Raw genomic sequence first — 23,047 nt, 5'->3', positions numbered from 1 at the left:
TTTCTTTTATCTTTATAATTATATTATTAATAATTTAAAAATATAAAGAAATAGAATATTCATCTACGGTAACTTTAATTCTAATTTGATATGTTCTATGAATACGATAATGAGTTCAATGTAAAAACAATTTCAACTAATTTAATTTTTCAATCTCAAGTGTTATATTATAAAATTAAAATTCAAGCTTTATTATTCTTTTGAATTGAACTATTACTAGAAGAAGAAGGAAAAACAACGTGAATCATTTGAGAAAGATTTATATAATAAATTATATGTTTGATTTACTCGGTGGCGCAAACAATCGAAAAAGCGTATTTATTGTGAATACAATCGATTAGAAATATTTTTGAATCAATTGGTTATTATTTGTTTCAAAATATAATAGTTTCTAAAAATATTTAACTAATTGTTTTCTTTAACCAATTAATTGGATAGGTAATAAAATCGATTGACTAAAAAAATTCTAAACTTTTGCTCATAAAACAATCGATTATTGTGAAAGGAAAATTATTTCCATTCACTAATCAATCAATTACTTGAATAGAAAATAGATGGTTTTTCTGTAAATTGCAATTCTCCTATTATCAAAAACATATACATAGCAATTGATAAATGATGATCACGATTGTTAATAAACAATTATATTATAAAATTGGAGAATTAAAAAAGAGATTAATAACAAATTATGAAATTATTAATCTTAATATTAAAAAAAATTAAAATTTAAAATTTAAAATAAAATTAAAAAAATTCAAAATAAATATTAATAGAATATTAAATTGTTAAATAATAAAATAATAATTTATATAAAATATAAGATAAATTTTAAAATTAAATAATATACAAAAAATCAATTAATAAATAAATAAATAATTACTATTTAATAATTATTAAAAAATAAAATATATATTTTATTACTAAAAATATTTAATAGTCTAAACATTATGAAATCATCCAAATTTAAACCTAGTTTCTTTAAATCATCAAAAGTATTCTCTCTCTATTATTTGAAACAAGAAATAAGGGGGGGAAAACTTTTTCAGTGTATTTATGTTTGTTTTCCTATTTAGAGAATCAAATTGGGGATGTCAGAATCATAATGTTTCTATCACCTATATTAACTTCCTTGTTTGTACAATTATTAATCTTATATAGTAAATTATAATAACCAGAATATAGTTTATTAAAGTGAAAGATATTTTTCCTCTTAAGTCTTAATCAATATAATTTCAATTCGGTATAAAGTATGGAGTGATTGGTGTTAAAAAGCTACTACAAGAGGGGAAAAAAGTTATTAGATCATCATCAGTTGAACTATATATAAATGGTATTTTGCTAACCAATCCCCCTAGATTAATAAGGTTAACATTAAGAGTAAGTTTATAATTTTTTAATAAATACATAACAACGCAATGAAAAACTTAAATTATATATTTTTTAATTTTAATTTATTAATAGTACAAAAAAATTATATAATTATCTAATCAAATTTATACCTTTAGATAATTATTTACATAATATATTTAAATAATTATTTTTTTAGGTTTAAAGTGTCCTATTTAAATCAAAAAAGTTTTATTTAGTTTTAATTTAGTCCCACCGTGAGGTCAAAGTTAAATAATTAAGAGAATGTCTGACAGCAGTACAAGAACAATGTCAATAATCTGGAGAACAAGTAGAAACTCCAAAAGCACAAAATCAATGGTAAATACATCAATACATTTATTTATCATTCTCCTTAATTTATATGAAAATATTTCATTTAAATTGTAAGAATAATGATAAATAAATGTATTGATACATCCACGAATGATTTTGTGCCTCTAGAGCTTATACTTATTCTCCAAATTATCGATTTTATTCTTATACTACTGTCATATAGGACATTTCGTTAATTATTTAATTTTAACCTCACGGTGGGACTATATTGAAACTAAATAAAAAATTTTTGAATTCAAATAAAACACTTTAAATTTTAAAGACCAAAATAGAATCACATCCAAACGTAAGAAACTATTAAATATTTTACCCAATTATATATGTAAAATTCTTTTACAATATTATATATGTCACTTTCAAAATAAAATAAAAGGGTCTTTACTTTTATGATCAATTTGGCATCTATGTGGGCTCATGACTCATATATCTCTCTCTCTCTCTCTCTCTCTCTCTCATGTTTGGTTCTTTTTATATGAGGGGGTTGACATTGTGAAATTGTCAAAGGGTAGTGATGGTCCTCTAGAATTTGCTCTAAAGAATCACAAGGATACACGTAAGCACCTCTCTCTATAATTATATATATGAGACTTATATTAATTAATAGTAATATAATGATTATAATAAATCATAAATCATAAAATATTTTAATAGCGATAGACATAACAAGAGAATATTAAGATCATGACATCAAGTTCACTGAATCCATCTATCATCCATTCTTTCCTTCTTCTTCATCCATCCATCCTTTTTTGTTCTTACTTTTCAAACGCCATCTATATTCTTAAAATATATACATCATATCTTCATTATTATTCTTTCATAATAAATGGGGTCTTAAATAATGTTGATTATTTGATTAGTTAATTGAATCCATTTATATAATTTTTTTGGTGATGATTATATTATTGGTGCAATTATTATTGTATGAATAAACCTCAAATGATCAAAGTAATCTATAAATAAATAAATTACGGTAATATAAAAAAGACAAAAAAATAGCTAAAATTTATCTTATTTAATTAATAATTTTTAATTATTATATAACTAATAAATATTAAGTAAGATAAGTTGTAATTGTTTTTGATTAATTTTTTTTATAAAATATTTTCCATAAATTATTGTATGACTTTTAGAGTGTTTAGTTATGAAGTTTGGTTTAAAAATGATTTTGGATGGGAGAAAAAGATTTTAAAAGATTTGCTTAGATAATAAGAGTTTGGAAGTTTTCTTTCAGCCTTCTAAATTTTCTGAAGCCACTCTTTTCAAGTTTCTTAATAAAAAGTTTATCAGATTTTGATATAATTATATTATTTTGTTTTATCATTAATAAATTATTATAATTATATGGTATGATGTCTTTAATAATATGGTGTCTAATTTACTAAAAAATATAAATTAATAATATTTAATAAATTTTAAATATTTAATTTTTTACTTTAAAAATAAGTTAGATAATTTAAATACTAAANGATGATTATTTTAATATTAAAATTTAGAAATTTAATTTAGAGGTGTAGTGTATTTTTATTTGATTGGTAGTTGTTCACATTATTTAATAAAATCATTGTCCCCTAGCATTCTCCTATATATATATATATATTATAATAAATTATTTTAAAAAGGATAAAATGATAAGCCTCAACGCTTTATGTTTATCACTTTAAAATCATGAACAAAGAAATACGTTAACATTTTAAATCTTCCTTGATTTTCTCTTCGTCTTTCGCAACTCACATACATTATCTATTTGACTTAATATTATATTATTGGTTCTCAAACTTTTCTTTAATATAGAAATCAATAAGAGTAGTAGTGCAAACTATTTATTTATTTATTTATTTATTTAGAAATTAAAACTCTCACTCTTTCATAAAACAATAAGAATATAGATAGAATTGACTAACAATATTCCTTCTCTCATTTGATTTGGATATATATAAATAAATTAACCCACATACATATAGGCTGCGTTTGTTTATAGTAACAAGACACTGAAATATAGACACAGAAATATAAAATTATATTTGATAGAAGAAATATAAACAGAGATAGTGTGTTCAGAGACATTGAATTAATGTATTTTGTATTCATCCTAACAAAAAAGACACAATGACACTAACAAGGAACACAACTTATTTTTTATTATTTTTTTTATTATTTTTATTAATTTTTCATAATTATATTTTTTATTATTATATTTTTTATCTCAAATTTTTTGAATGAAAAAATATGAGAATAAATTAAATTTTTATAATTTGTTATAATTTATCACTAAATAAAATACAAAAACACAAAATTTATGTCTCTATCTATCTCTTAGTATTTTATCCTGTCCTGTTCTAAAAAACAAGTGCAATCATATATAACACTTTTGTTCGTTAACTTTGCAATTTTGCATTAAGTTGGATTTGATCGCTTAAGAACTTTAGGATCCAGCAATTAAGTGCATGTGTGCCTGCATTTGCAAAATCATATGAACTTTATCCAATTACTTTTTGCAAAAAAAGAAAAAGAAAAAATGAGAGATGAAACTTTTGAAGTGTTTCTTGCGTATGAAAAGAAAGCTGTCTTGCTTAATTATTTATTTTATTTTATTTTTTTGGAAAAAAAAGGAAATTAGTATCTTGTGACATGTATGTAGAACAATAAATGTTCAAATATGACCCATCTTACATAAATTGCATACTTCTACTTGTCAAGTAGTGTCACAATGTACACTACACCATATAACATCTTTTTCTATCACATTTATGACATTTGTAACCGCTAAAGATTTATAATCGCCGAAGGGAAAAAAATTAAGTATATATCTAAATAAAATTTTTAAAATTTTGTATAGGACATTTTTGTTTTTTAAAAATAATTATTATATTGAGATTTTTTAGTTTTATAAAAATAAGATGTATAAATCATTATTTTAATTAAAGAGGTCTGGTATACATACAAGTCTTTTTGACTTATAAATTATACAATTTGCTCCAAGTCCAAGAAAAAAACACGCGCTCCTTCAACAACACGTTCACTCTCCGTCTTCTTCCTCAATCAAAACGTAAACCATCAAGAAAAAAACACGCGCCCCTTTCACAACACGTTCATTCTTCCTTTTCTTCCTCAATCAAGACGCAAACCATCAAGATTCAAAGGACATTCAAAACAAACTACCACGATTCTGCAGAAACGTTCTAACTCCTCGCGAATAGTAGAAGAAATCAAGAAGAAAATATATAAATCTTCATAAAAAAAATCACCAGAAAAAAGGAAGAAACATTATTCAAGGTACTATTTTACTGTTCTTCTAGGTTTTTCTTTTAAATTGTCTTTACTATGTGCCTCATCCTTAACCAGCAAAACATTAAAAGATTTCAAGAAGAAATATACTGTCTCCTCTATTTTGAGTGTATTTCTTAAATCCTTTGGGTGTATTTCTGTAACCGTTTGGGTGTATTTTTGTAATTGTTTGGGTGTATTTATGTAATCGTTTGGGTGTATTTCTAAAGTTCCATTATTTTCAAAACGATTTCAAAGCTTGATTTCAGAAATCATGAAAATCGAAAAAAACGAAGCACAAAGAGAATGCATGAAGGAGATCCAACAAATTTGGCAAAAAACTCGAAAAAAGAAACGAAATCTTTTGAAAAATGGAAGTTATATATTTGTGCGTTAATTGATTTGAATTGATTTAAAATTCTGTTAAAAAGACACGTAACAAGCAGCGCGTTTGTTTAGACTTGTAAAATTTGTAAATACAAAATACTTGTATATAGATATTAATCCTTAATTAAATTTATTGTTTTTATTTAGATAAATAAATTTTTAAAAGTGTGATGCAAGAATCTATATATGTTATTTTTTAAAAATTTAGAAATCTTAACGTAATAAATTTGTTTGAAAACGAAAATATCCAATAATACAAATTTTTTTAAAAATCTATTTAAACATATTCTCAAAAAAAGTTATTGAATATAAAAGAAAAAAGGAAAAAACTCGTCGGCCATATATTAACATATAGCAACAAAATTGTGTTTGGAGTTAATTGGCATGCATGCTAAATGTTGGTTTAATATCAATGTTCATTATGCCTTGCTATTTGTTATATTAATGTAAGTTAATTTATTTTAAATCAACTTGAATGGATAAAATTGTCAGTTTAATTAATCATGTGTTTAAGTAAGTTTTGAAAATTTAATTTTTTTTGTGTGTATAATAATTTATTAGTTTAACAAATTTTAAAATAAAATTTAAATTTGTAATAAATTAATTTTTGATTTATCAGATTAAACAATATCATAAAAATTTATTTTATTTCATGTGTTAAATCATTTAAATGACATGCATATAATTAACTACTTGTTATATAATAATATATAATATAAAAATATTTATTCTTTAGTTTAAATTTCCAAAAATGTCAAAAGCAATTACCTAACAGAAGTTTATTACTTAATTTTTCTAAATGATTTAAAAACTAGAGCTTAACTTTTTTAAAAAACAAAAAATTACATTCAAATGCCTTTATAATAATTATCCCCTATTCCTCTCCATTATTCCCCATCTTTGTATTGCTAATTAAGCACAACAACAAATATAGTTATTGCTAGTTAATTAAGTTATTATAGCAATAATAACTATGGATTTGAATGTGAAATTAGCAGCTAAATATCAAGAGTGATGCCTTCTCATTTGACAATAAAATCTTACCAAAATTCTCATCATTGTCTACTTTTTCTCTCCATATAACAATATAATGAAAATTACTTTTTTTTTCTCTAAAGGTAGTAGATTATATTTTATTAATTATTAAAAAATAAAATATAAAAATATCTAAAAGCATAACAGTATAATAAAAGGTGAAAATTTTCTAAAACAATATACCGAAGATATTAATCCAACGGTGTATGATTGAAAAACGAAGAAAAATCTTAAAAAATAAAGAATGATAATCAAATTGAATAGAATTAAAAGTTTGCTTCATGATATGACGATTTAAACTGAGAGTCCTTTAGATTTTATGGAGCAACTTGACAGAACTTGCTAGAATGGCAGACAGCATTGAAATAGAACTTTAAAAAATTAACTGACTGCGAATTTTCCAGTAATTTCAGCAAATAATGACAAACAATTAAGGATTACGGTAAGCATTTTCAACTAAAGCAATGAAAATTACTTTATCATAATTAAAGTATATATTATCATACTCATTAGCAAACATTCCTTATGTCTTGATATCAAACTCAAAAGATAATTTTTTTGGATGAAATTTCAAAAGATAATCTTTGTAGGTAACAAATATTTAATTAATTAGTTCGTTAAATATTTATTCTTTATAAATTAAATATCTATTTATATATATATTCGAGTTATATACACAAAGAAACACCAAAAAAAAAATCTATTTTTAGTGATGAATCAATTTATACGAATGTATATATTTTAACTAAATGGCATTATATTCTCTGTTCCCTTATGAAAAGTTCACTTCAAGTTTGAGCTTCTCTAAACCAATGAAAATAAAATTCCTAAATATGCAACCAAAGAAAACAAAATCCTAAAATAAGAGAAATTAGGTCAAATTCCTAAATATGCAACTTTGTTCTTTTTTTTTTTATACATATAATACTACCAAATTGGTCCTACCCAACGTAAATAATTACCCGCCGACCATAAAATACCGATAATTTTGACTAAATAAATTAGATAAAATATAATAAACAAAAAAATGTTGAGCAATATTATAATAAGGTTGAAGAGATTAAGAAACATCTGTAAAGAGAGGAAGATGCCACTTATTCCACTGCCTAATAGCTATATATGGGGAATATATGCAATTCAAAAATATTATTTATAAACTAAAATTAATTATTAAAACATAGTTATATACAATAATATATAAGTTAATCTTCTCATATTTATATAATTTGTTTAAACAAATATCAGAATACATTTAAAATTATTTTGTGTATACAACAACTTATTTATTAACGATAAATTTTTAAATAGAATATAAATTAGTACTTGAAAAAAATGAATTTTTTATTTTTAATATTAAAGTGGTAGTAGTGTTTTTCTTAAATGTGGATTGTTGGGGTGTTATACTTAAATGTGGGATCGTTTAATTAGAGAAGCAGAAATCGGACCGTCCGATTTGTTAGAGGGACACAAATCGGATCGTCCGATTTTTAGAGGTACAGAGATCGGACCGTCCGATTTCTGAAAGGTACACAAATCGGACCTAGGAATTTTTGAGAGGTACATAAATCGGTCCCAGAGATTTGTGTTGAAAAAATTAAAAAATTTTAAGTACAAAAATCGGATCCATGAATTTGTATACTTTCTCAGTTTTAAAAAACACCAAAAATTACAATGTTAAAGTATATCACCACTTTTATTTCTATAACAAAAAACATTAGCAAAAAAAAAATCGCTTTCTCACATTTATGTGGACAAACATGAGTGGGGGCGCTAACATATGAAGTGGGCATGGGGCAAGCAAATACATTATTAGATCTTATACTATGTGGTTGGCGGAAATGCTTCAAAAAATGTTTGTATATTACATGGTGGTCACAAGATGTTGATATATATTAATCATGTCATGAAAGCTAGCTAGCTCTACACTCAGACTTTTAATGAGGTGTGTGTGTGTGTAAGGCATTGAAAGAGACTGAAGTGATGAGATGGTGATAAACAATCAAGCAACATGCAATATAAATATTAGAATGTATTTGCTTCGTAAATAGTACTTTACTTTCACAAAGTTATTGTAGTGATGATAAGCTGACTGATTCACTCAATTTTCCTACAACTATTATGTATTTTTATATAGTCTTTCTTATATTTTGTTAAAAATATTTTATACATGAGAATGATATCGGTATCTCAGAGAGTTGTGTGAGTGAGAGTGAGAGAGAGATTGAGAGCTGTAGTTTAGATGAGTGAATGAGAAAATGAAGATTGTGATTAATATGCTAACTTTTTACAACAGAGTATATATATATTTATATATATGTATGTTGAGACTAGTGATTTGCTATTCAAGTAATTGGTAATTAACTAACTTATAGTAGTTGCTAACCACTCTAATTAACTTCTATTATTCTATAATTGTGTGCTTTATTCTATTATCCTTTTATTTTCCTTCAAACTCAGTAATTGAAATTGCTCAATTTTGAGTTTGGATTGAAAATTTCAATTTTGAGTTTGGACTGAAAAATTGCAAGTTTAGAAGAACTGATTGTTTTGGTTATGACATCGGCAATTTGAGCATTCTTAGGTATATGATGAATTCGAACTCATCCTTTGGTTACATGATCTCGCATTAAATGGAGATCAATCTCAAAGTGCTTTGATCGAGAGTGTAATACAAAATTTACGAATATTATCACAACACTTGCATTGTCACAATAAACTTTTGGTGTAGGTACCAAAATATGAATTTCACCAAATAATTTTTGAATCTATAGTAGCTCAGCTATTATACTTGCAATGCCTCGATACTCAATTTCTGTGTTAAAACGAGAGACGGTGGTAGTTTGTTTCTTTGAGCACCAAGGCATAGGATTTGGTCCAAACATGACACAATAACCAATAGTAGATTTTCGATTCTTAATGTCTGAAACCCAATTAGAGTTGTCAATGTACCCTATAAGAATCAATTTAGTATGTTTACGCAGATGAAGACCCAGAAAACGCATTTCTTGTAAATATTGGAGGATGTGTTTACTGCCTTCCAATGCTTGTTAAAAGGAGTTTGCATAAATTGACAAACTTATTGATACAAAAGTCAATTTTAGACCTAATAACAGTGACATATTAGAAATTACTTACAACAAACCTGTATAGGCTTACATGTTCAAATGTCACAACATCTATAGAGATCAACTTTAGACTAGAAGTCATAGGAATAGTTGCAGCCTTAAAATCTCCCATCTGAATTTTCTTAAGCGAATTATAAATGTACTTTCTCTGGGATAGTAATAAGTCTTTTCAAGATGTTCGGACAATTTCAATGCCCAAAAAATATTTTAACTCTCCCATATTACAAAGTGAGAATTTAGAGTGAAGGTGCTGCAACAATTTGGCAATAGCCCCCTTTGAAGTTTCAAAGACAATAATATCGTCCACATACACAAGGAGGAATAAAGTAGAGCACCATTGACTTCTTTTTTTAACTTTCCTTGATAAAGCACAAATAAAAAATTTTCTTTTTATGATTCTCTTTTTTGGTAAGATATTTTCTTATATTGTATTCATTTTTCTTTCTCTTCTTGTTTGAGAATATAAACTAATTTTTTGTTCTTCTTTTTGTTCTAATTTTAAAACTTTCCTTTTCTTTCTTCTTGTTTCAGGGAGTGATGTGATGTGAAAGAAAAGATAAAAAAGAGATTTAATTTCGATGGAGTGTAGTGTTTGAATGCAATGAATTTAAATGAAATGAAATCCGAGTTCAGGAGAATAAGTTTTGGTTATAAACCACCGATTCGACTTGTCATGGATACGAGCTCATTTTCTTTTTCTTTTTTTTTCTCGTAATTTCTTGCTTTCATTGCTATTCATCGTATGATGTGAAGGTTTTGTTTGAATCATATTGGGTCAGATGTAATATAGACTTGTTTTTCATATTTTTTGGGCTAGGATGATTAATTAAAATTCTGCACACTAAACAAAATTCATTAGGCAAACAATTTGACAATTAATTCAATAATATTTAGTTATTATGTTAGTTATAATTTCGTTCTCTAAATTTAATAATTTTTTATTAATATTTCATTAATAATAATTTGTATTTATAAAAATTTTGTATACAAAAAATATATAGTTTATATTTATATTTATTATAATTTTACAAACATAAACCAATACAATTTAAAATAATATTTTTNAATAACAAATACTGACTCTACATAATTTCTGATATTTTAAATATATAGACGCCTAAAACTCTAACTTCTCAAATAACACCACTCATTCGAGTAAATATTATTTTTTATTTTAAAAAGATTTGTTATTAGCAATTGTAACCATATAAGTTAATTTGATACACATCAATTGAATTATTAGTTTGACAAAACTCTCCAATAAATTATTAATTTTAAATAGTTTTGTTAAACTAATATAATATCTGATATGTATTATTGAATTAATTTATATATTTGTCATAATTAGAATTATTAGTCCTTAAATNTATAAAAACATATACCATATATAATAACTAATTTGTAATATAAACAGGATACTTTTTGTTAAATCTTGTTTGGTTAAAATTAGGGTTGTACACACGGATTGGATATAGCCTAAAATTTTATTCGATTCGTATTGCATACATCGGATCGGATCGGATACGATATCCGCATTTTTTTTATGTCGGATCGGATATTGGGTATATTCGCATAATTAAAAAAAAAAACTGTTTTAAGGTTCTGTTTGGCTGTTTTTACAAAAAAAAATCTAAAAAATTCATTTTTTTACCTGTTTAAGCCTATTTACTCCTAAAATATTATCAATAAAAGTTCTCTTGAATAATAAAAACAAAATAATAACACAAGATTTAAGTTTAATTATTCTAAGTTGAAGTACAACATAAAAAATTAAAAACAAGATATCATAAAATTCAAAAAATAACACAATAAAATTCATATCATGTTAGGATTTACCTTTTTAAACTATGCTATTTATATGAGATGTGCGAAGATGTGGATTTGCAGATCGAATCTGCGGATATCGCTGGCAAATCCGCGATCCGATCTTACTATAGTGCGGATCGGATAATGTCCGCAAAATTCAGATCGAATGCGAATAACTACTGCGGATGTGCAGATATTATCCGATCTATATGGAGCCATAGTTAAAATTATAATTTGTAGTGTATTCCTACCATTATTATTAAAGCTATTAAGTAGACACAAAAAACGAGTTAAATCACAAAAAACGAGTTAAATCCCAAAATAGTCCCTGACATTCACAAAATGTATCGATTTAGTCCCTGACTTTCCAATTGTACTAATTACGTCCTGCAGATTCCAAAAAATGTATCAACGTGGTCCCTCTTGAATTTTCCATTCATATTTCTCGCCGGCGGGAGTGACGTGGCGAATGATTGGCACGCTGGAGACCCAAGCCATCATCCCCAACTCTAAAGTTGCCGTCCCCTTCTGTCCGTGTTGGCCGAGCAACTTCTTACCCTCCTCGTCGTGATGCTCATAGTTCTTGCTTATTACAGTGTTTTTCGCAGTCTTTCTGTGTTGCTTTGCTTCTCGCCAAAATTCTAGCAGGTGACTTCTCTCTTTGCTGTGTTCTTGCTGCGTTGTATTCGTTTGTTAATTTGCCTAATTAATTTCTTAATTTTTTTGTTTTTGTTTTTCCGGCATTGAATTTTTTTCATCTTCTATCTCCTTGGTTGCAGGAAGCCACATGGAGAGGCGACACAAATTGAAGACAAAGAAAAATGATCATATTGATTTGGCATAGGATTTTCAGAATTTTCAATTACACCCGCGGACACACAACGTATTCCAAACTAAATTCACAACAGAGTATTGTAAATTTGTTATCAATATCGTATCTCTTGTTGGGAAAATAAAAAAAGACCTATCATCAAGCTCATAGTTCATCATTATTATAAATTTCACAGCCAATAATATCCAACCTCAGCAAGCTAAATCGTTAAGCCACCGAAAATGGGAGACTATGGCGGCTTCAACATTCTCCCGCAGAAGCAGTGGAACGTCTACAACTACGAGAACAGAGAAAAGGTCCGCTGCGACGAGGAACAAGCCGCCAGAAATGAGCAGATCAAGCGCGACGAAGTCAGAAAGCGCGACGCCGAGCTCCGCCTCGAGCGCCTCCGCACCGCCAAGGGTTTGGTTCTCGTTAAGGCCAAGGCAAAGGAAGAGAAGGGGAAGGAAGAAGAAGAAAAATCGAAATTGAAGAATTCGGGTGACAGTATGCACATTAACTTGTTCGAGGGGTTTAAGATTTTCATTAGTGCAATTAAAAAATCAGAGACTAAATCGGTGCATGTAAATCTCAGGGACCACTTTGGGTTTAACTCCACAAAAAACTATTAATTTCTCATGGTAATTCAAGCATCACGTGACACGCACGATCCCATTTTCCACTTGTTTTTTTTGTAATTTTCTCCTTCCCGCCTCAGAAAATCTAATTCTGCGCCATTCTTTTCTCTCCCACACTCCTCATTCCCCCCTAATTATTTTCTCGGGGAAAAAAATCTGCCCCTGGCGAGAAAATAATAACCTAACATGTTCACAACACAACAACTCAGAGAGAGTGAAGAACAGTTGAAGCTAACCACCACCACGCACCGCAACGTGATGGTGGACGAAGAAGGTGAATTCGCCGGCACAATTTGCTCCATTTGCTACGAAGATCTCAAACCAGTTTCCGAAGATCTTCAATCTATCTCCGTTTGCGGCCACGTCTTCCACGAGCTTTGGTAAACAAAATTAAAAACAAAAGAAAAAGAAAATGTGAAAATTCCCGCTACAAACCCCCTTTTCAGTTTTCGCTATTCAATTGAAGAAAAACCTAACTAAAGTTGCGTTCTTTTTAACTCGATAATTTCTTGTGCGTGTTGGTGTTTGGAAATTCTGCAGCTTGCAGCAATGGTTCGAGTACTGTTCGAAAGCGAAGAAGCACACTTGCCCCGTTTGCAAGCAGAGTTGCAGGGTCGGCGATGCTTGCAGGCTTTACTTCCAATCGGTGGGAGATGTGGTCGAATCTGTTATGCATCGGAAGCCATTTGATTCCGAAGAAGATTCCGGAGTTTTGAGAAAGGAAGTGAACAGGTTGGAGGACAGGCTTTCGGGGCTTAGTTCAGAGTTGGAGAAGAAGGGGAAGGAAATTGAGCAGCTCACGAAGGAGGTATTTTATTTTTATTTGAGCCCTAATTAAAATTTTCAAATTTCTTCCCATCGTTTTGGGACATTAAGTTAGTTCTTCTAAAGTAGTTGCATGCTAATTTAGCCACTTTTGTATTATTGTATTTAAGCATCAATTATGTCATTGGATAGATGTTTATTTTATACTATGCAAGACTAAACTAATATGAGTAACAGTTGAAGTGCTAATTTCATGCCATTTGAATGTTTTGGGTTTTTTAATTTGTGTGGTGAAGATGCTTGATCTTGAGATTTCTTTTTGATTGTTGTTCAGAATTGTACTGAAACTTTGCACTGGTGATTGGTTAATTGCTTGTTTGGTTGCTGCTATGTTTGGGATGGAAAATCCATTGAACATTTGTCAGTTTATGAGTTTGAACTTGAACTGAGCAGCAAGAAGATTGTTAAATATTAGTTGAATTCATAGCTGCACAAATGAGAGATTAGTGATCATTATACATGACTTTACTTTCAGCTTGGTGCTTGCAAGGAGAAAGCAAAGATTGAAATAGCATTAAAAAATGAGGCCTTGAGTCAAAAAGCATCCATGCAAACTGAGCTTCGTATGAAGTCAGAGGTAAACCACTATATGCACTCTTGATTTTATTTTAGTAAACTAACTATCCACTTTCTATAGCCTCATTGAAATCCTATGAATTTCATGTCGACTTAGGAGCTTGAGAAGTCAACTTTTGAGTGCTATTCATTACAAAAAAGAAATATCACTTTGGCTAAAGAAATTGCGGCATTTAAATTGTAAGTGGAACTACGTTCCCATTGTGTATACTGTATTATATATCTGCATACTCACTGATTGAGAATATGGTGGCCTACATTGCATTGCAGAGTCTCTGATCTTGACCTTAATGAAGAGGAAGTTTTGAAGTATGCAACTTTGGGTAACGGGTTTAATGATAAAGATACGATAGACACATTGAGCAGATCTATGGTTCGGCGTAACAGGTTTGTTCTTCAAATATTGGTATTTTGATTTTCACAAAAAGCAAGATTGAAAATGGATGTAAAGTAGTGAAACTTTCTAACAATATCTGTATGGACAGTATGGTTTTGAAAAGTATTAAATACAGGTTTTGTTCTTTGCAAATACAACATTTGTTGGTGCTTAGCTTGTAGGCATGAAGCCATGAAGTTAGTGTTAGGTTCTTAACGTTTTGCCTAGTTCTATTTGCATAGAATGACTGTAAGTTCTCATTGCATCTATTTTGTTAGGGATTACAAAGATCTAATAGCTAAACGCAATGAATTAGTGGCCAAGTGCAATCATCTAGAAAAGGGTGAGGCTCGGTACAGTAAAAAGCTTGAGAAGGCTAAGGAGAAGATTCTTAAATTGAAGGTAAGCACATGATTTGGGTGCTAGTTGATCATCTTATTAATAGCTTTGTTTGCAGGTCAATTAATTATTAATTTTCTGAGTTACTTATCAGGCTAGGGTACAAGAACTAGAGACAGCTGCAGAAGTAAGAGAGAACCATTATCTGAAGTCTTTGAAAGCTTCAAAGATGAATAAGTGTTCAAATAATCTTGAAAACAACCTCAGTTCTAAGAATGATGTACCCACGACCAGCAATACTCCATTAAATGAGCAAACTAAACAAACTTCACCCAAATCTGAAATGGACTTGAGTGTGAGCAACAGTAAATCTCTACAATTTTCAAGGATAGTCAACTGCATTCCTACCGAAAGTAAAGCTGTAAATGTTAGTAATGAAAATAAATCTACCCCTGCTCTTCGAAAAGAGAGGGATTTTATATCTCTTGATGCTGATGCTTCAGAATTTACTGAACCTTTGTCTGGAGGGTCAAGACGTGACTGCAATGATCGATACAGGGATGGTGCTGCTCTTAGCAAGCCTACTGTAGCCAAGTCAGATGCAGCATCCGAAAAGAAGGAAGAAACAGCAGCTCAAGGAACATGTAACTTGGCTGATTCTTCAAGAATTGACATTGATGTTGAAATGACGAAAAATGATGTCATCGATTTGGATGATGATATAACATTACTCGATAAACAAGTTCAACCCAAGGTTAATATTATAAAGGAGTCACCACCAATAATTGCAAATCCAGGTATGCTGCTAGTTGTGATTTTAGTGTGTTTTTCTGTATATTGATATTATCTTCATACATAGATTGTGCAAAATATTCGAATACGACTTGAGAGTTGGAATTTCCTTCTCTCTTAAACTGCAGGGGACATTTGTTTTTCTGGCGGATTGCTTGGTCCTGATGGATCACATAGGTACTTGGGTAAATGGTGCAAGCGTAGAAAAAATGGCGAATCGCAATCGGTAGATGGAGGATTGATAGCTGTTGGGGCTGATGGTAGAGGTGGCAGAATTAAAGTTCTAAGGACCGCAGGCCAAACCTTCATGGTTAGTTATTTACTTCTTGTTGTCAATCATGTCCACATGTCCACTTTCTTGATTCTTTTTCTAAGTTTTAATAACCAATATTTAATCTTTGTTATTGTGTTAGAATTGAAGATTTATATATAGCCAAACATACTTTTCTGTTCTCTTTTAGTGCCTCATGATTGCTGGTTTCTTAATGAATTGGTTATAATAACAATATCCAGTAATACTACTTTCAAGTACCTTGTTTGAATATATACAACAGTAAATAAATGGCATGCTGACAATTGCTAAAGTAACCTGATTGTTTTTTGCAGGATGACAAGGAAAATGACAAGGAATCAAAAAGGTTAAAGGTTGGACCTAAGAGAAGTAGTTTGCGACCCCAGGGATGTCTGCAGATAGATCACTTCTTTGGCAGGGTTAATCACTAATCAAAATTTTTTTCCAGGTTTGTGGGCCTTGTATGTTTTTTATGTCCATGTTATAAAAGGAAAAGGATTGCATCAGTTGTTACAAAAAATATATACCATGGAAAAGGATGTTGATTTTGGACAAAATCTTTTCCAATTGCTAGTGAATAGTGATTACTGGTGTCCAAAAAGAACTAGTGATTAGCAATATTGTAAAAGGAAAAAGCTCCAATAATATATTGTTTCATGTGTGCTTTTGCCTTGCAATCTTTACAAAATTTTAAAACTTTTAAGGGTTCAACATCTGCTACCAATTGGATGCTATTTGTTATAGCTGAATGTGTTTGTTAGGAAAAAGATTTAGATGTGTATTAGATTAATTTGATTAAATCTTTTTGTGAATGTATTTGTTAGCAATCCTTTGTCATAGATGAATGTATTTGTTAATTATTTCTACAAAAATATGTTTGTTCTTATTGAAGATGATTGCAACTTTTTTTTTTTTTTAAAACAATATTGCTTTATAGATCCTCTTTGTGGGGTTCTACACAATTTTTATTTATTTGCTTTTTATTGTCTCCTTTTTTCCTTCAGAGGGAGTATGGACCCTTTGACACTTCTCATAAGATAGTAAGATACTGGATTTGATAGTTTTGTAGTTTGGAATAAGAGAAATTATGTTCTATTTTTAGATTGTATATGATTTCCTTTTTAAGCAAAACTTTTTAATGTATTCAACTCACCAAAAGGATTTTAAAGCAACAAAAATAATAGTACCCTGATATATGAATTCCAAAATTTGATATCTAACAAAATTTTCAAATGTTTGTTTTATTTTATAACATTTTGCTTTTAGTTGAAATTCTCAACATTTTTACTTAAAGAAGCTAAGAAAATGATAAAAGAGAAAAGAAAATATATTATAATGAAGCTCAATGTTTAAAAATGTCTAACAAGGTATAAATAAAATTTTCCAAAACTATTATAATTTCATTGCATTCAAAGAAAATTATGAAAAAAAGTGATGTTTGTACTCCGAATTTCTCAAGCAGTAGTGTTTATGAAAACTAATACAACTTAAGACTAAAAATCAAAGTTAAGGTGCTTTATTGAAAGAAATGTAGATGTAAAAATAAAAAAACATAAAAACTAAAAGTGATAAAACAGAGTGTGACATATAATATGGCAAATAGATTTTTTTTCCCTCAATTAATGTTCTAAAATAGGATCTCAAAACATGATTTTTTTTATATATATAACATTATATGACCAGTAGATATTATAATTTTTTATTAATANTATATCCAAATTTTTTTATGAGTTAAATCCGACTAAACTCAACAATAAAATTTGAAATAATATTTGTCAATTGTTAATTTTTGTTATATTAGACTAAATTAAATTTAGTTAACAAAAAGATTTAGATATATAATATTATTCAATAAAAAAATACTAAAATTGTTGGCCAAGAGTCTCTCATATATATATTGTTCTACTCAAGTCTTATTTGGTGTAAAATTATACTTTACAAGTTCAATTGAAAAGATTCATTATGGATGGATACATAAATAAATGGAAATCTTAAAAGCTTGATGCTACATTCGCTGCCCACGTGTGATGATGGAAGGCAGCCAGACGGCGTCTAAGCAAAGTCTAATCCTCGTTGGGCTGACCCGAAACTCTTTCACGACCACCGTTAGCGTTGACCCTGGTCTCTTTGACCATTATATCTCAAAAGACTCAAACCCATTTTAATACTCAAACAATAAAAAGGTCATAGCAAAGTGGGTTGTGTTTTCACACACACGGTTAGAGGACTACTCAAGAGTGACAAGAAATGCATGTGTTGTGTACACTGCATTAGGCGTTTACCAAGGTTCCATATAGTTAGGGTATAGAACTATATATGCCTAATCAACAACTTGGTTATAACCTTTTATTTATTTTTCATTAAATTATATGTATCTTTCCACTAAAAACGAAATTGTTTGACCATTAAATATTATTTGGTCTGTTCTATGATTGTATGGCATCTTGGCTATGATCATGAAATTAATGTAGTAGCTATTTGCAAATCTTTTGGTCTTACAAATTTATTATCAACAAATATTTAGTTTTTTACTGGGTAATTGCACCAATAAACAATCAACAAAAATACAATATATATATACTAAAATTAGCCATTAGTATAAAATATATATTAGAATATAAATATATATTAAAAATAAATTAAATTACACATATATTTATATATCAATATATTGGTAACTGATTTTAGTGTACGAATAACATTTTTTATATGTATATATATATTCTCTATAAACTCATAATTTTAGATTATTTTCTACAGAAATTTAATAGGCATTTGCAAATTTTCTAGTCTTAAAAAATTATTAGCAACAAATAAAAAGAACACTCTTTTTAATTTAAAAAGTTTAGGTTACTAGGCAAGTGCACCAAAAATATCGAAAAGGTAAGGTTAGATTCAAGACCAAGATGTAGCCCTATATTGTCAATGAATCTCTTCACAGCCCATTGTTTTTCGAAGCTGCATGTGGAAACTAAAAAGATTTGTCATCATAATTTAGTATTAAGGTATCTGATTTCAAGGTTTTCTTTTTTTGGTCTTGTACATTCTGTTAAAGTGTATGGTTATTTATGGAAATTACAGATCACACCCTATAAATTTTATAGATTCATCAAGCCTTAGCAATAGCAATAGATGAGTAAAAATCCACCTAATAAGTTAAGGACATCCCCCATTGACAATCAAACTAAGAAATTAAAGTAGCACCAACTCTATTTGCTATGAAATTAAATCAACTTGAGTTTTGGTACCATTTTAATTGGCCTCTTTTGTTCCCACACTTTGAAGTTTGAATGATATGGTAATTGGTTTTATATATTAATACTATATAGTATATTGGTCAAAAAGTGATTCATATTATATATATTCCACTTATTGCTTTTAATAAGTGCAATAAGTTTTGGCTTCATTTTTTTACTTCATATATTTAGTAAACTTAAGAGCAAATTTCGGCTTTGCTTTTAACTCAATATCTTATTAACATAAGAACTTAGAAGCTAATTTTGCTTGGTTTTAATTAACTTATGTATATACTAATTAATTGGCACATTACATAGACATTTTTGTTCATAAAATATTTGACATGTTGTGTGCATACCCCCTTTCCCCCATTTTATTTAATTAGTATTTTATTATTCTTTTTAAGGATGATCTGGTCAATTATTTTATAATAATTTCAACCTCTAAGACTTCAAAAAGGTGAACAGATGAAATATATGGATTCATCTGAACATGTATATTGGTAAAGCAACATATAGACCCATATATTCTCTATAAAGTTATAAATCATTAACTATGGACCCCAATTGATTTGAAAGAAGTATAATAATTTGTGATGGCGCTTAGCGAATTTAAGTGATGATGCAACTTGTACTTACATGCATCTTTCATATCCAATTTTTATAAATTAAATAAAGGGTCATGATTTAGATTTTAGGGTTTTGAAAATAGGAACCTTAAAATAGTAATGTACTATTAGTCCATATTTGTATAGTGCTTTAGAAATAAGTGTAAATATAGAAATAATAATTATACAAATTTGTTTAATTACAAAAGATAAAATAGACTAACATTAATTGACACAGATGGATGAGACTTTATACTTTTACAGTATCTGAAGAATTTGTCATTGAATTTTCGACCTAATAGATTCGTGGTACAAATAAAAAATAAAGACAAAAATAGAGTCTAATAAAATAAATTTTAAAACAAAATATTTAACTTTGTTTATCCATATTATTATAATCACTTTTTCTTTGTCAATTAGTTTTTAGAGTTGAATTAAATTTATTTTATTAGAATTTTTATAATAAAAATATAGGTAAAGTATATTTTTTGTCTTTGAAATTTGATAACAATTTTAAAAATATTTTTAAATTTTATTTTGTTCAATTTTGTCCCAAAAATTTTTTATTTGTATTAAATATATCCCTGACGGCTAATTTTTCAAAAAATTTAAGACCAATTCAACAATAATTTCATAAGAATAACCCTCAATACAAGCAAATTAAGCATAATTTTCATACATTATTGTTAGATTGGTTTTAAATTTTTTTGAAAATTTAGCCATCGAGGATATTTTTGATACAAATCGAAAATTTTTAGGATAAAATTAAACAAAATAAAACTTAAAGATATTTTTAAAATTTTTGCTAAATTTTAAAGACAAAAAATATACTTTACCTTAAAAATATTTATAATTAATAGACATTATTTGTGTTAAGCTTTTGTTTTAATATATATATTTTTAATTTTCATGGCCAACACTTATCTTGTTCATGGGGCCTACTATATATAGCGCCCTTTAATTTGTGAAATCTTATACAATAATATTGTCTCTTAATAAAATTTGGATACTCGATTTCATAATTCTTAAGAAAACAGATCTTTGCATATATGACTTTAGGACAAAACTCACTCAATACTTATCTTCATTTGTTATATGTCCCAATCAAATTGCACTTTATTATTATTCCCATTTGCCTTACTCTATCATTGCAAAATGCTGACTTAAGTGTTGTCATCATTCTTTTTACACAAAAGTGTAAGGTGGCTTACAAGGCTGGCATTTCCTTCGTATCATACATTTCAAGAGTCTCCAATAAAGTCATTCATATAAAATTAAATTGTGTTGGTCTAGTAGTTATTTCACTCATTCATTTAAGTAAATATTGAGAATTAAAATTTTGTCTTGTATATATAATAATTTATTAAACAATAAATTTTTAAATAAAATTTTAATCTACGATAAATTAATCGATCTTTAATATCATAAAAAAAACTTTCATTTAATTAAACACATTATTATTCATGAACGCGTGAGTTTTTCTTTCAGATTATTGCATGATTAGGGTTTGTTCCAATATGACATATCCAATGATACATATGAATGCAAGTTAATTATTATGCGAATATTATGCCGCCTGTTTTTGAGTTTCTTCATTTTATAATTTAAAAAAAAAATAGCTTTTCCAGTTATTGAATAATATATGTAAGGAATAATTAATTGCAAAATTACTATATTCAATTACAATGTAAATTAAATGTTTTATTTTTCAATCTAAATGTTAGGGCACATTTTCTTTATGATTTTTTGTTCAAATAAATTCATCATGCCGGTATTTTTTTATAGATAAAGTATGGAAAATAATAATAATTGTGAATAATGTGAATAATGGATTAAAAAAAGATAAAATTAAAATTAAAAATTAGATCATTAATTAATTATTTTATTTTAAGTTTTAAAATTTAAAAAATTAGGATTAGCATTTAAACCAATTCACACTACGTACGATTATTCCTAATCTCACCATAACCTCTAATGCAAGTCTAAAATTCACCATCATCTTCTTTGGTTCTCATCTCGCGCCGCTGCACTCTTTGTTGGCCATACTGATGCTGCCGTAACCTCCTGCTGACACCACCTCCACCTCCGTCGGTCAGCCCAACGCGCCTTGCTCTCCGGTGCTCAGTCCAATGCTACTGCCGCTGTTTTCGCGCTACTCTCCTGGCCACGTTGTTGCGGTGTTACACAATCCTCTTGTGGAGTTACGGTCGGAAAGTAAGACAACATTTGAAGGCATAAAGAATGCGGGTCACTTGGTTCACACGAAGAGATTCTGTGCATTCAAGACCTCTCAACCATTTAATATTAATTCAATGGCCAATTTAGGATGGTCATTTTAATAGGTATGCGGATAGTTATTTTAATTGTTATGTTGATGATTATTTTGATGGATTGGATTTAGTTATATATAATTAGAATATATTGGATGTTGAATTTATTAGGTATGCGGATGATTATTTTTATCTGTAAGTGGATGGTTATTTTCACTATAGGTGAGCGACGCCGATGGCAGCGTGTGACAAGTCAAGCAGTGACGGTGAAGTGAAATGATTATTGATGAAGGTGGGGTGGCAGCCGGTTGGGAAAGAAGAGGGTATTAGAGTGAAATGCTTTGATAAATTAGGGTTTAAAATTATTATTTTTTTGAAATAACTAAGTGAATTTTTTGATAGATAATTTATGGAATATTTTTTAATTTTTATAAGTATTTGGACTAAATCTACAGTCTATTGTTCACATTGTCTAAATTCTTTATTGTCTCCTGCATAATTATTTTTTATGTGTTTAGATAATTATTTTAGTAATGTAAGTTGTATAATTATTCACGTATTTTTTTTATCAGTTTTATTTTTGGATTAAGTCATGATATAATATTAAAATCTTTATAAACAAAAATATGAATAAAATATATTTTTTGTTTTTAATATTTGTAATTAATTTTTTTTAATGTTTAATTTATTAAGTTTGTATTTAACGTTTTTGATTCATTCAATTTTATTCCTAATATTTTTTATTAATGTCAAAACTATTACTAAACATTTTTAATTTTGTCCTTTACATTTTAGATGGAGTTAATATCCAGAAATAATTTTAATATAAAAAAATACTAAAAACAAAATTAAACATTAAAAATATTTTTAAAAAAATTACAAATGTTAGAAATAAAAAAATAGTTTACCCTAAAAATATTTAAAGTTTAATTTTTATTATCG

The 23,047-nt window shown here is 27.9% G+C and overlaps 1 protein-coding gene across 1 annotated transcript; it reads left to right on the top strand.

Annotated features, from left to right (window-relative positions):
• The first annotated feature begins 12,898 nt into the window (after positions 1–12,898).
• Positions 12,899–16,717, top strand: LOC107472763 (uncharacterized). The gene is made up of 9 exons (XM_016092293.3): positions 12,899–13,171; positions 13,332–13,599; positions 14,092–14,193; positions 14,290–14,372; positions 14,463–14,579; positions 14,847–14,970; positions 15,062–15,704; positions 15,828–16,009; positions 16,306–16,717. Exons 1-9 carry the CDS (start codon positions 12,978–12,980, stop codon positions 16,420–16,422), a joined length of 1,830 nt encoding a protein of 609 aa, XP_015947779.1. The 5' UTR covers positions 12,899–12,977; the 3' UTR covers positions 16,423–16,717.
• The last annotated feature ends 6,330 nt before the right edge of the window (positions 16,718–23,047 follow it).

The sequence above is a fragment of the Arachis duranensis genome, chromosome 2 (assembly GCF_000817695.3).
Source record: "Arachis duranensis cultivar V14167 chromosome 2, aradu.V14167.gnm2.J7QH, whole genome shotgun sequence".
Classification (NCBI taxonomy): Eukaryota; Viridiplantae; Streptophyta; class Magnoliopsida; order Fabales; family Fabaceae; genus Arachis; species Arachis duranensis.
Note: the sequence above shows the minus strand (reverse complement) of the source record. Positions and strands in the feature narration are given on the sequence as shown.

Excerpts from the sequence above, each read along its gene's own strand:
- LOC107472763 (XM_016092293.3), top strand. The coding sequence starts at position 12,978 with ATGTTCACAACACAACAACTCAGAGAGAGTGAAGAACAGTTGAAGCTA. Across the intron at positions 14,971-15,061 it reads AGAAGATTCTTAAATTGAAG|GCTAGGGTACAAGAACTAGA; the intron begins GTAAGCACATGA and ends GTTACTTATCAG. Across the intron at positions 16,010-16,305 it reads CCGCAGGCCAAACCTTCATG|GATGACAAGGAAAATGACAA; the intron begins GTTAGTTATTTA and ends TGTTTTTTGCAG.